This window comes from Equus przewalskii, chromosome 13 (genome assembly GCF_037783145.1).
Source record: "Equus przewalskii isolate Varuska chromosome 13, EquPr2, whole genome shotgun sequence".
Classification (NCBI taxonomy): Eukaryota; Metazoa; Chordata; class Mammalia; order Perissodactyla; family Equidae; genus Equus; species Equus przewalskii.
Genome location: NC_091843.1, coordinates 8222019 through 8235038, shown reverse-complemented (window position 1 = coordinate 8235038; position 13020 = coordinate 8222019). Strand labels below are relative to the sequence as shown.

General features: G+C 57.1%; 1 protein-coding gene across 2 annotated transcripts in view; it reads right to left on the bottom strand.

Moving 5' to 3' along the window:
* The window catches only part of STK10 (serine/threonine kinase 10), a 107640-nt gene that overhangs the window by 86644 nt on the left and 7976 nt on the right, over nt 1-13020 (bottom strand). The window contains exon 1 of one of the 2 annotated variants that reach the window (XM_070570326.1): nt 2503-3022. The exons of the other annotated variant lie outside the window; for it this stretch is intronic. Within the exon in view, the coding sequence (XP_070426427.1) occupies nt 2503-2532 (30 nt within the window). The 5' untranslated portion in view covers nt 2533-3022. Of the gene's footprint in view, nt 1-2502; nt 3023-13020 lie in introns of those variants that run through there. 2 annotated transcript variants of the gene reach the window in all.

Sequence of the window (13020 nt, the reverse complement as noted above, 5' to 3'; positions counted from 1 at the left end):
GGGTTGTTCAGTAAAAGATCCAAGTCACCCAACAATAAAAGTGGTATGATACTTTTATATAAAAAACGGAGAACTATGCTTTCATAAACCCTCACGTATGTACATGCACGGAAAACGCTGGAAAGATACTGCCTGACAGCAGGCTGGGGGGAGCCTGAAATGGGGAGAGTGTCAAAAGGCATCTTCATTCTCTCTCTGTTATTTAGAAACGTTACTAGGAATGTTTCGTGCACTTATTTGCATCATTTCACATAGATTAAAAGCAAAACGAAAAAGCTATTTAAGTCAGTGCCCACTAATTACAGTGGAAGTGCTTCCTCGACGCATTTCCCTGGGCGGAATGACTGTTTCTTATTTGACGAAAAAGAGTGAGAGAATTTTGCACCCACGAGGACAGCTATAACTTTTTAAAAACGGAAAATAAGTGTTGGTGAGGATGTGGAAAAATTGGAATCTTTGTGCCCTGCTGGTGGGAATGCAAAATGGGGCAGCCGCAGTGGAAAAGAGTTTGGCTGTTTCTCAAAAGGTTTAAACACAGAACTACCACACGGCCCAGCAGCAGCCTCCCAGGGACACACGCAGAAGAACTGAGAGCAGGGATGCGCACAGGCGTCTGGACACCCACGTTCACAGCAGCAGACCCACAGGAGCCCCAAGGAGGAAATAAGCAACTGTCCAGGAGCCGATGAAGGAATAAACAAAATGTGGTACACACGATCAAGGGACATCATTCAGCCTTAAAAAGGAAGGACATTCTGACACCCGCCACAACACGGATCAACCTTGGGGACATTACGCTAAGTGAAATAACCCAGACACAAAAGGACAAATATTGCTTGATTCCACTTAGATGAGGTTCCCGGAGTCGTCAGACTCACAGAGGCAGAAAGGAGAGCAGAGGTCCCAGGGGCTGGTGGCCGGGGGCGGGGGGGGGGCGGGTAAGGAGTTAGTGTTCAATGAGGACAGTTTCTGTTCGGGATGACGAAAAAGTTCTGAGATGGAGGGTGGGGACGCTTGCATAACACTCTGAATGCACTTACTGCCACGGAATTGCACACTTAGAAATGCTAAAATGGTCAATTTTATGTTATGTATATTTCACCACAATTTTTAAAACTGAGAGCGACAGAGAAATGACCATATAAGTCGCACAAGCAATTCCCCCACGGTGAGCTGGTGTCCAGGAAGACGGAGCAGAGCCTGTGGCTCCCCCAGAGGGACGGCTGCTGGGAGTGCTCACCCCGCGCTGCCCGGGGCCCCGGTGTGCAGAGCCCACTCCCCGGCAACATGCGCCCGACAAGAGAGCAGCAGCCCAGCGGAAAGCACAGGAAGATGGCTGCACTGGGCTCCCCGAGCAGCCATGATGGTTCCCATCGTGGGGCCTTCCTGAGGACAGAGTGACAAGCCACTCCTGCCTTACAGGACGACTCTGCACCCTGATCCACTGGGAACACTGATGGCCGAGTTGCTCCTGCGTGCCTGGTGCCCAAGGATGACAATGGGCATTCACGTCACCTCCCGCGACACCATAGTAGCCGGCACCTCAGCTGCACCTCTGCAGCTCCTCACTCCACAGGCTCAGAGAGGGGACTAGGGTAGTGGCACCAGAATCTGAATCTTGGTCCTTGACCTTCTAAGCTTCTGTGCACTTTCCACCACTGGACAAGGTCTCCCGGTCACCTCCAGGACGCAGGAGCCTCTGAGACCAGAGGCCCACGGATCGCTACGAGCACTCCCGGGCCAGGCCTGCACAGGCGCCTGCAATGCAGACAGGGCCACGGCCCCGGCCTCAGGGGTCCAGGTCCAGCTGGAGACCCAGCCCTCTGTGCCAGGGACAGTGTGCCTGTGAGGCAGGGTGGGACCTGGGAGGGCGCGCCAACCCCCGCCAGGGAAACTCTGCAAGGGAGGGATGCCAACAGGCAACTTTACGCTCAATTGTAAATTTATTCTCAGTTTAGGTAAATGCTTCTAACGGAGCCACAAAGTCCCCAGGGCCCCAGGCAGTGAGAAAGCAATGGTTTCACAGTCACCAAGGGCCCGCTCCGCAGGGGCCAGCGGTCCACGTGGTTCACACATCTCCGCGGCCGCCCTGCGATGGGGTGCTATTATTTTCTCGTGTGCTGATGAGGAGCGACTTAGGCGGCGGCTGACCTGGAGCCCAGCAGCCTCATGGCGCCACATTCTCCTCAATGCCAGTCTCTCCGAGTGAGTCTGTGAAACCGTCCACGTCGGGCCAGGCACCAGCTTCAGGCACAGAACTGCACGTGGGGCCATTCCCGGGCTGGTCCTCGCGCTGAAGCCCCCAGCTCCCTCGGCCGACGTGGGGGTCCTCGCCCCACGCCACCTTCTGAGAGCTGGTTGAGAACGCCTCAGCAACGCGTCAGGTAAGCAAGGGGGCTCCTGCTCCCTCGCTGTCCCGCTCTCTCTCTCACACTCACTCACTCACACACACACACCCTTAACTGATTCTGCACCCGCCCTTTCGTTTCCCGGCACGCTGACCTCTCCTGCCCTGGAGGCCCGTCGAAGCATCCTTCTTTCCGCGTCGAACAACACTCACGCTCCTCTGCGCCCTCCCAGGACAGGTCAAGGCCGCTCCGCTCCTTCTCAGAGAGGAAGGAGGGCTGGGGGGCGACAGAGCGGGCCCCAGGCTCCCCAGCTCCAGCCCGCGCAGCGCTGGGAGGGCAGCGGGGCAAAGGGCGCCCCCCAATTGTCCACCCCTCACTCCTGAGAGATGGTGGAGGAGGAGCAGGTTGCCTCTTCCTGGGCTTCCTTAAGAGGGATGCTTCCTCCTGAAGGTGCGGGAGGCCCCGGCGGGGACCGTCTCCATGAGCGCACAAAACCCGCCTGGCCGCCACGCTGAAAGGCAGCGCTGACCACAGGCCGGGCCTCTGGCCAGGCCCCGGTGTCAACGCTGAGGAACACCTGCTGCCCAGCACCTCGCCTGGACTTCACCGAGACCAGTGCCGGCCAGAAAGGGGTGAGCAGCAATCGTGGCGCACAAAGTGACTTGGCCAAAATTAAACTCTTTCAAGGCCCGGCTGAGGCAGCAATCCATCACCTCGAGGCCACAGAGGACCTAATAACAGCTGATGATAAAAACAGCTGAGACTGCCCAAGCCTCGCTGTGTGCCAGGACAGGCCTTAAAGGGAATTTCTCATTTCATCCTCCACCCAGCCCTTGCAGATAAATATTAGCATTCCCCATTTACAGACGAGGAAACAGATTCAGAGAGGCATAGCGATTTGCCTCAGGTCACATAGCAAGTGGGGTGAAGGCTGGATCCAAACACAAGCCTGCATGGCTGAAAGAGCCTGAGCCCAGAGGCCCTTCTTGGCAAGTGACCAGTATCCCCTGCTCTCCCTCCCTTTGCTAAAGATAATGAAAAACCACAGCCAGTAGCATGCGTGGAACTACAAAAATCTAATCTGCCCACAAGCCATTAAGGCAGGTGGCAGCCATCACGCCCATTTCCCAGATTAGCAGCCTGAGGCTCACAGAGGGATCAGGACCCCCAGGACTGAGAGCTTGGTGGTGTCCTGACTCCCAGTCCAGTGCTCTCTTCACTACAGGAGGCTGCCAGCCATCAGCTGATTCCCCGCTCCCTCGTTCAGCCTGACGTACAGAGCACATGCCACACTCAAGGCACTCTGCTGGCCAACGAGAGGCTTCTGCCTGGAGGGAGGGTTGCTGGGTAGCAGTCACTGTCCTCTGTAACGTCACTCACCAGCCCTGACCGTTCCTTTCTAGCCCACCCTCATTCCCAGCCCCCAGAACACAACGGAGCGGATCCCACCGCCAGCTCAGGGAGCGGGTGCGGGACTTGCCCTGGTCAATCAGAACACAGAGATCAGCTCAGGGACAGGAAAGCCATCGAGGTAGCCAAGGAAACACAGCCTCGGAACAACCGCCCTGACTCCGAGTCTACCCCAAGCCCTATGTACTGCCCGGAGCGGCTGCGCCACGCTGCCCCCAAGGTGAGCCTGGACACGAAACTAGCCGAGCCTAGAAAGGAAGCAGCAGAGGCCAGAGGGCGCGCGGGAGGCCACTGTTTGATCCCCTCAATCTTTATACCAGGGAGCTACTACAATTAAGAGCCTCATTTTATATACAAGAAAACTGATGCTCAGAGAGGTGAAGTCACTTGCCCGAGCTCACACAGCAGGTAAATAACAGGGCTGAGATAACAGGTAAATTCAGGCCTATGTGACTTCCAAGTTCACGTTCCCAACCGCTTTGCCACAGGTGCCTGTAAATTCTGCCCAGGTCTTGTCTGGGCCTCAGTTTTTCCCTCTTACAGTAGGAGGATGGGGAAATGATACCATGCTCTCTCCTTGGTCTGATGTGAGGGCACCTTGGGGAGTGGGTGGCCTTGGAAAGCTAAGGGTAGTGGTGGGAGTGGACAGGCAAGGAGTTGCATAAAGAACAAGTGACTGTCTGTGGCCTCTGACGTCCGTCTCCCCCACCGGCTGAGGCAAGGCCGGGACCAGCGAAGGACAGGGGCGCCCCGCCCAGCCCTCCATGCTGGCCGGCAGGGACGGACGCCTCAGCCCACACCCGGGGGCAGACACAGTGGCCGCTGTGTTCTCCGGCCCAGGCACCTCTGCAGGAACAATCCTCCCCCTTGTGCGGCGGGGGCCCAGCCTGGAGGAGGGGGGACGACCGCCCAGCCCGGAGCCCTGCCCCACCCAGGGGGCCCAGCCAGCGTGGTCAGGGGCTGGTGGCAGTGGCCAGGGACAACCCCAAGGGCCCCCCCTGCCCCCCTGGCTGGAGGCTGATCACTGTGTCCCTGCCTCCTCCTCCAGGGGAAGAGCCGATAGCTCAGAACTCCGGGACCAGAGAGCACGTCAGCCGGCTCTCCCAAACCCCACTGCCCCCTCCCACTCTGCGGACGAGAAAACAAGAGGCCACAGAGGTGAGCACAGCAACCAGGGTCCACTCCGGGACAGCTGCCTCAGCTGCAGGACAGGAGAACCCTGCCCGCGCGGAGCAGAGCAAACGAGAGCACAAGAGCAAAGGCCTCCAGGGGCCTGGAAATGAACCCCAGCAAGGGGCAGCAGGGGACCCGGCCAGCATCCGTTCCCCCTGAGGATCCCCGACTCCAGCGTCCTCGGGAACGGCCTTCTCCACTCTCAGTGCTGGTGCTGCGAGGGAGTCACGGGGGCTGACCCTGCCTGGCCCAGGTGCACAGCCCAGGCCCAGCCACCCACATGTGACCCAAGGCAGGCCAACAGGGTAGTAGTGGGTGGTTTCCGTTAAAGTTATCAGGAGAGAAGCTTTTTCTTTCCCTGGGGCTACTGAACTGGTAGAATGGAAGGCTGGAGGGCCTCGCAGCCATCTTGCTGCTCCTTCAGAGAGGCTGCCTGAGGACGAGGTCATGACGAGGGGAGCTCACGACGAGGGGGGCAGAGCCCACAAATGGAAGAGGGCAGGTGCTGAGGGTCTGCGGACACCTGGAGCCAGCTGTTCCTGAAGGCCGAATGTACCCTTTGACTTTCTGATTACGTAAGCCACTAAACTCCCTTCTGGACTCGTCATTTGCCACCAAAAGGAAATTAGCTCCCATCTCTGGAGGGGTTCCAGCAGAGAGCAGACAGCTATGGAAGCACCTCACCACGCAATACACATGAAACGAGGGCCACTCCTGAGCACACCATGACCCACAAAGTGACCTTTGCTGGGGCCTCTCAGAGGGAATAATCCAGGATGGTTACTAATGGGCCACAGGCAAAGAGAAACCACAGGATTCTTCTGGCAAAAAAGTGGAGAGGATCATTTTACACTTTTTAAATGAACAAAAGCAAGGAATAATGACAACCTCCAGTGTTGGCGACAAAATTGGTGGTCAAATGGGTCCACACATCACTGACAAGAATATAAACAGAGCCAATCTTTTAAAGACAAAAATTGGCAATAGGTTTTAAGAACCTTGAAAATACCCTTTCAGCCTATGATCCCTCATTCCTGAGAATTTAAGGCCAGGAAATAAGTCAAAAAAGATAACAAAAGAAACGTACTAGGAGCCTGTTCACCCGAGTCCACAATAATGGCAAAAACGTGGAAATAACCTAAATGTTCACCAGAAGACAATGGTTAAATTAACTTAGTGGGATATGAAGCAACCTTTAAAATGATAAATAGGAAGATAATACAGTAATGAGGAAAAATAAGTAAGCCATAATAATAAGTAAACAAAGCAGGATAATAAAATTGTAGCTAAGCTATAACTTTGGGAAAACCGTGTGCACCTGTGGACAGAGAGGGCTGAAGTCACAGCACAGGAACGCACGTGGTTTATAAAAGCGAACTAAGTTCCCCCCAAGGGGGCCCAGCAAGGACAGACTGGGGTTGGCACCCAGAAAGTGACCACTTCCTCCTGACCTTGTCTTAAATGTGTCCAGAGATGGGCACCCTTGTCTCCTCAGGAACCCACCTAGAGCTTGCTGTCCCAAATGGTAGCCACTAGCCACAGGTGTCTATTTAAATTACCTGCAATTAAGTGAAATTAAAATTTTAGTTCCCCAGTTGCATCAACCACATCTCAAGGGCTTAATAACCACATACGGGTAGTGGCTACCATACTGAACAGAGCAGGTACAGAACGCTCCCAGTACCGCAGAAAGCTCTAGAAGCCAGCTCTGCACTCGAAGACAAACCGGGCAGAAAATGCGTGCTCAGAGGGGCCAGGGAGCGGCTGGGACACACGCAGTCCCGGACCCAGCTCAGAAACGCCTACTTCTTTTTCTAGGAAGAAGCAAAGGACTTGAGTCCAGGGAGCAGGAAGCTGAACCTCAGGTGGTGACCACGTGCTGGGGAGGTCTCCTGGCCACCTGGCCGAGGCAGGGCGTGCGGAGGGCTCCCAGCCGACCTCAGAGGGGCAGCCCGGCTAACGCAGGAAGAAGGGAGCAGTCAAGGCTACCGACTTCCACGTTCCCCGTCCTCTTGATTCTGCATGGCTGTGCCATGCATGTACACAATGCAGTTCACGCCCCTGGAACCGAGGAGGGGCTTGGGCTGTGTCCCACATACACAGCTGTGATGTCCCTGCAGAGTGACAACTGTTGCCAATCTCAGGAAAGGCTTCGGCTCTACTCAGGAGGGAGGAGACGTGGCGCAGAGGGAACTGGGTCACAGCAGAACCGGCTAGTGCAGGGGAGAGCCCAACAGCAATTCAAGCAGGGTGGTCTGAGGGCGGCAGACGTGGCGCCAGGACGGGCAGCCACTGTGGCCTGGGGTTCAGATCCCACAAACGGCCCTGGCTGCCAGGCATGAGCCAGCCTCAGAGCGGAGCTGTATGCCCCACGGCCGGCCTTCCAGAGGTCAGAGTCCTGGTGGGTCTCAGGACGAACAGGCCTGCCAAGGCCTCCTGTGGCCCCTTGAGGCAGGACCACGACACCCGCCTCTGCCCAGCACAGGGCCACGAGGTGCACATGGGAGCTGCCACCCCCTCCTGCTGAAGAGAAAATGAAGGCCCAGGTAGAGAAGGTGACCCGTCCCAGGTCACACAGCTAGGAAGCGGCTGTCAGGACTCGAACTCAGGTCCGGCTCTCCGCCCAGTGCTCTTTCCCCTCAGCAGCCCATGAGAATAAACATCTCCAGGGTCTCCTGCCCACCAGATGCTGGGTGGGACTGTTGTCCTCCCCTGTCTCCTCCTCCACCGCCTTCAGCCAGAAACACTCCTTGGGCGAACCCGCAGCGGCTCCTGCTGCTGACACGGTAGAGCCCACACTCCCAGCCCGGCACTCGCAGCCCTGGGCATCTGCCCTGTCTACTTTTCCAGGATTCCACTACCTCCCCACGTTCATGCCCCGACCCCCGCTACAGCCACTGCTCTCCTGCTTCCGATTTCCATGCCTTTCTTTATGCTCCTCCCTCCACCTGGGGTGCCGTCCTCATACCTGGGTTCAAACATCCCACAGAGTCTAACCCAACCACGGCCCACTCCATGAAAGGTTCCCAGAACCCCATCCCCCCCAAGAACTTCTTCACACCTTATTAGGGCTTTCATCACAGACAGCCTGGTGCCACGCACGGTCATCTGTGTTCACAGACTCTCCCTGACTCGGCTGTGAGCTCTCAAAGGCCGTGGCTGACTGTCTTAGTCTCCCCATAGAGCCTGGCTCAGAAGAGCCAGCAGGCGGGTGGGAGTGGGGCAGGGTGGGTAAATGGGAAGATGGCAGAACGGGTGGGGTGGGCAGGTAGGCAGAGGGGCGGATGGGTAGATGGGTGGGTGAGTGGGTGAGTAGACGAATGAATGGATGGAAGGATGGTTGGATAGATGCATGGCAAAATGGATAAATGGGTTGATGGACAGATGGACAAATGGATGGGAGAGTGAGGAGGAGGATGAATGGGTAGATGAGAGAATTAGGTGGAGTGAGAGAAGGATCAAGGAATGAAAGGTATGTCCAGGGAACAGACAACCATCGAGTCTTCCTTTTTTCCCAGAAGGCACTGAGGCTACCTCGTTGCTGGCTTCTCTGAACACCCACCTCTCTCTTCCCTCTGTCCTGTAGCCTAGGAAGGTTTTTTTTTTTTTTTTTTGCTGAGGAAGATTAGCCCTGAGCTAACATCTGTGCCGATCTTCCTCCACCTTATATGTGAGTCACTGCCACAGCACGGCTGACGAGTTGTGTAGGTCCACGCCTGGGATCCGAACCATCAACCTGGGCTGCTGAAGCAGAGTGCACTGAACTTAACCACTGTGCGATAGGGCTGATGCCAAGAAAGTTATTGTTACAGGTACCTACCCTACTCAACCCAATGTCCCCATCTCAGCAAACTCAGAAATGGGCAAATTTCCAGGCAGTAATTTGCAGAATGGAAACAGCCCAGGACCTCAGTTCAAATTCTGTCTCCACCACTAACCAGCTAAGTGCTCCCGGGAAGGCAGGAAACTAGACTCCATTTCCTGACGGAGACATGGGCAACTCCAGTGACACACGAGAAAGTTTCTACGCCACCCTGGGTAAGCCAGGGTGCTACTGGTTGTCACTGTCCTCCCTTGGGACTGTGTATATTTTGTTTTCAAAAGCCTAAAACCATGTTTATCTTATTCACCAATATATCTATTACTCTGGCATAATATACACTCAATAAGTATTTTAAAATGATGGATGGATGGAAGGACGGGTAAATGGGTGGACAGGTGGATGAATGAATCAGTGTTTGTGCCTCCCTGCAGAGAGAAATGATGCCCTCGACAAAAGGGAAGAAAGGAAAGTGACAAGAAGTCCCTTTTCTCCTCAAGGTATTCAGGTTCCTGAATCTCGAGCTGTTCTCCAGTTCTGGAAGATGGCCCTTCTTTCCTCGGAGAAGCCAAGGCCTCTGCCTGGGCCAGGACACACAGTTAATGAGTCCTGCCAAGGGGACAGAAACCACTTCCTGACCCATAATCGCCAGGCCCAGTTTCAGCTCAACGACAAACCAGATGGCCGAGTTTCAGAACGAGGGAGATTTAAGGATGGCAAGGATTACTGAAGCACAAAGCAGAGGAGTGACATGGCTTCCAAAGACGGGCATTTAATATTCTCTCCCTCGGGGAGGAGAAGGCTGGCAAGCCGGCCCGGCACAGCACGGGAAGGCCGATCTTCAAAATCCTCCTGGGCCAGCAAAGAAAAAACCAAAACCCAGACACAATTGGCCTCAAGGATGCCACGTCACGGCCTTGGCTGAAAACTCAGGCAACCTGTCCAGTCTGGCCGGGGATGGATGTGGGAGCCTTCAGATCTCGGCTCTTCAAAAGTGATGGGAACCCAACCCCGCATTTCACTGACAAACGAGGTGGGGAAAGTGACGTGGGACTGCCTCCCGGGGCCGCTCGTCCCACCTTCCCCAGCCCACCTGGACTCAGAGGAGGGCTGGCGCTGAGTCCTGGGAGCGGGTGGCCTGGGCCAACAGCAAGGAGGAGGGAGGGAGGAAGGTGGCACCTCACCCAGGGCCTCCTGTGGCCGCGCCACGTGGGCACCTTGCAAGCTTTAGCCTCGGTCTTCACCGCACGCTGCGTGCGCTCCCAGCACCTTCTTTCCAGACAGTCCCAGAGCCCGGAGAGGCTGCGGCTGCTCCGCGTCTTCCATCAGCCGTGCTCTTTGGGCTGTTTATTATTATTCCAACAGCAATCGCACTCCTTCAAGAGAAGCTTCCAAACACAATGGTCCCCAGAGGAAGCCAAACCACCATAATCCCAGAGACTCGCCTCAGCTCTCAGCATCAACTCCCCCACTCCTCAGGGCGACAGAGCCGGGCCTGTGGGGCAATTGTGCCTGACCCTTCCCAGTTGTGTGACCCCAGGAGACTTAGGCGACCTCTCCGTCCCTCACTCTCCTCCTGTGTACAGTAAAGACGCCAGCTGCTCCTGCCCCTCGGGCCGCTGTGAGCAGAGTCAGTCGGCGAGGCCCGGGACAGGGCTGGGGTGGTGTGCCCGCAAACGTGCACTCAGCACATCTCTCTCCACGAAGACACCCCTCCGCACTCCGAGAAAACGGGATGAGACCGTACACTCATCTGTCACCTTCCGTTCCCTTCAGCAGTGTGTCAGGAACCGCACACCTGTCCTTCATGGCACCTTCTTGAATAGCGGCAGACCAGCCCCCTTCAGCAGGCCACTCTGCAAGGGTCACACGGTGCTGCCTCCAGCAGCCTCAGACTTGTCTGCCGCGCTGCCAGGTGGTTCTCCCAGGGGCCGGGCCCCCTCCACCCTCACGGTCACCCGGGCGGGCACCCACGGCCTCGTCAACAACAGACACGATTCAGCCGGGCCGCGGAGCGCGGGCCAGTTCTGCTGCGTCCCGGCTGCGCGCCCCTGAGCACTGGCCTCAGCAGACTGCAGCTGCAAAGACGCCGTCCGCCCCGCTGGTCAAAGGGATTATCCCTGTTTTGCAGAAAAGGAAACCGAGGCTTGGAAGGGTGACGTCACTTGCCCAGGTCCACACAGCAAAAACAACAGCCGAGCTGGAACTTGCGGGATGAACAGCATCACTGAGTCGGGAGCCTCAGAGGGGGGCTGGCTGCGGGGGGGAGGTGAGGGTCTTCCGCAGGGCACCCCCTGGCCACAGCAGACAGCCCTGCACACAGATCAGAGGCTCGGGGCGGAGGCCGGCCTGGCACCTGGGGCCCCGGTTTCCTCACTAACAGAAGCACACCGGCCACCTCTCCTCGGCCCCAGTGATGGGTTCCCGTCACCTTAAAGTGGGGTGGGGGCAGTGAGGGGGCTCGGGAAGGAGGCGGCTTGAGAAGGAGCTCGGGGCGGGGGGGGGCCCCCAGCCTGGCGCCAGAGTCCCCAGAGGAAACCAGAGGGGAAAGAATCCCGAGGCAGAACAGGGAGGCAGGCCAGCCCTGGGGGGAAACTGCCTCAGGGTGACAAAGCCAGCTTTGACGGCGGCAAGCGCCTGAGAGGGCCAAGAGCTGGGCCTGGGCTGCTGGGCTGGAGACGAGACGAGACAGGCTGAGCTTTCCAGGAAGGCACGAAGGGGGGGCGCCAGCGCCGGCTTCCCCTCCACCGTGGACGCTGCTCTTCCGCTGCCCGGAGAGACCGGCCACCAGGCCCGCACAGCCAGGACTGCCCCCCTCCCCCCCAACCCCCCACGAGCAGCGAGCGGCTCAAGGGCTGGGACGGAGGCTCCTCGACCGTCGCCGAATCAGCTTTATCCTCCCAACACAGGGAGAGAGCCCGAAGCTCCAGGCTGGTCCCCAGGAAGCTGACACACCAGCGTCTCTACAGAAATAGCCTCCAGTAAAACAAGCAAGGGGAGGCGGCCGGGGGCCTCAAGGGAATCTGCCTCTGTTAATCCTCAGGACGCCGGACAATCAAGTCAACCAGCAGAAATAAATGGTCATCACAACGACAACAACAGTCACATTCACTTCTCCTTCCTTCACACTGGGCACCAGGTTAAGGGCTAACCGCATGTCTCAATCTTTACAAATTCTCTGACAGAAGCACTATTTTGATCCTCATTTTACAGCTCGAGATCCTGAGGCTCAGAGAGGTGAAGTGACTTTCCCAAGGTCACACAGCAAGCAGGCGGTAAGGCCAGGAGAAAGCGCAGAACTGATTCCAGTGGCTGCATCATCAGCACAGTGCCGGGCTGCCCAGACAGGGAGGAATCGGGCTCTGGCACGCACTTACTCCTCATTCGTTCATTCAGCATATGGCAACCGAGCATCTGCCAAGAGCAGGGCCTGTCATCCACAGAAGATGAATGACTCCCAGCCCTCGGGGACCTTACATCTTGCAGAGAGGAAAGAAAATACACAAGGAGACCCACAAGACAATCCCAGTTTGTGCTGGGAGCCCTACAGGAAATCTGCTGGGAGCTGTCACCATGGTCAGGGAGGGGTGGTCAGGGCAGGCCTCTCCGAAGGGGAGCATGTGAGCTGAGACCCAGAGAATGAGAGGGAGCTGGCTGTGCAGGGTCATAGGAAGAGAGTGGCAGGTGGGGGAACAGCAATGCAAAGGTCCTGAGGCAGAAAGGAGCTGTGCTTCCTTCAAGTCCTCTCGGCCCCGCCTCCTCCCCCACTGGACAGAGGCTGGCTGGAGCTAAGTCTTCAGTCACCAGTGGTGGCCAACCCTCGAGTCTCAGGGCCTGAATTCTGGCTCTGGTAGAGCCTGTTAGTAAGACAAAAATAAGTAAGCTATTGGGGAAGGAAGAAACACAATGTAGCAAAGGGGAAAGCAGAAAGAGGAAGAGAAAGAAAAGAGTGAGGGAAGTGGAGGGAGGGAGGAGTGGGGACAGGGGAAGGGAGGGCGCTCTTTTGGGGTCCGTCCCGCCCTGCCCTGCAGGCGGTACCCAGGAGCACCCAGCCTCCCTACCCTGCGGCCCACCCCCTCCCCTGCCACTTCCTCTGCTGGCCTGCCAGCACCCGTCACCACTTCCTCCGCGTGAGGGGCCACCCTGGCCTCCGGGGGCTCAGACCCAGCTGAGGCTGAGGCAGGCCTGGGAAGAAGGTCACCTTCCTGGGCTCACAAAGGCCATGGCTGCAGGGAGGCACCACAATGAAGGGACCCTGGACCCTCTCCT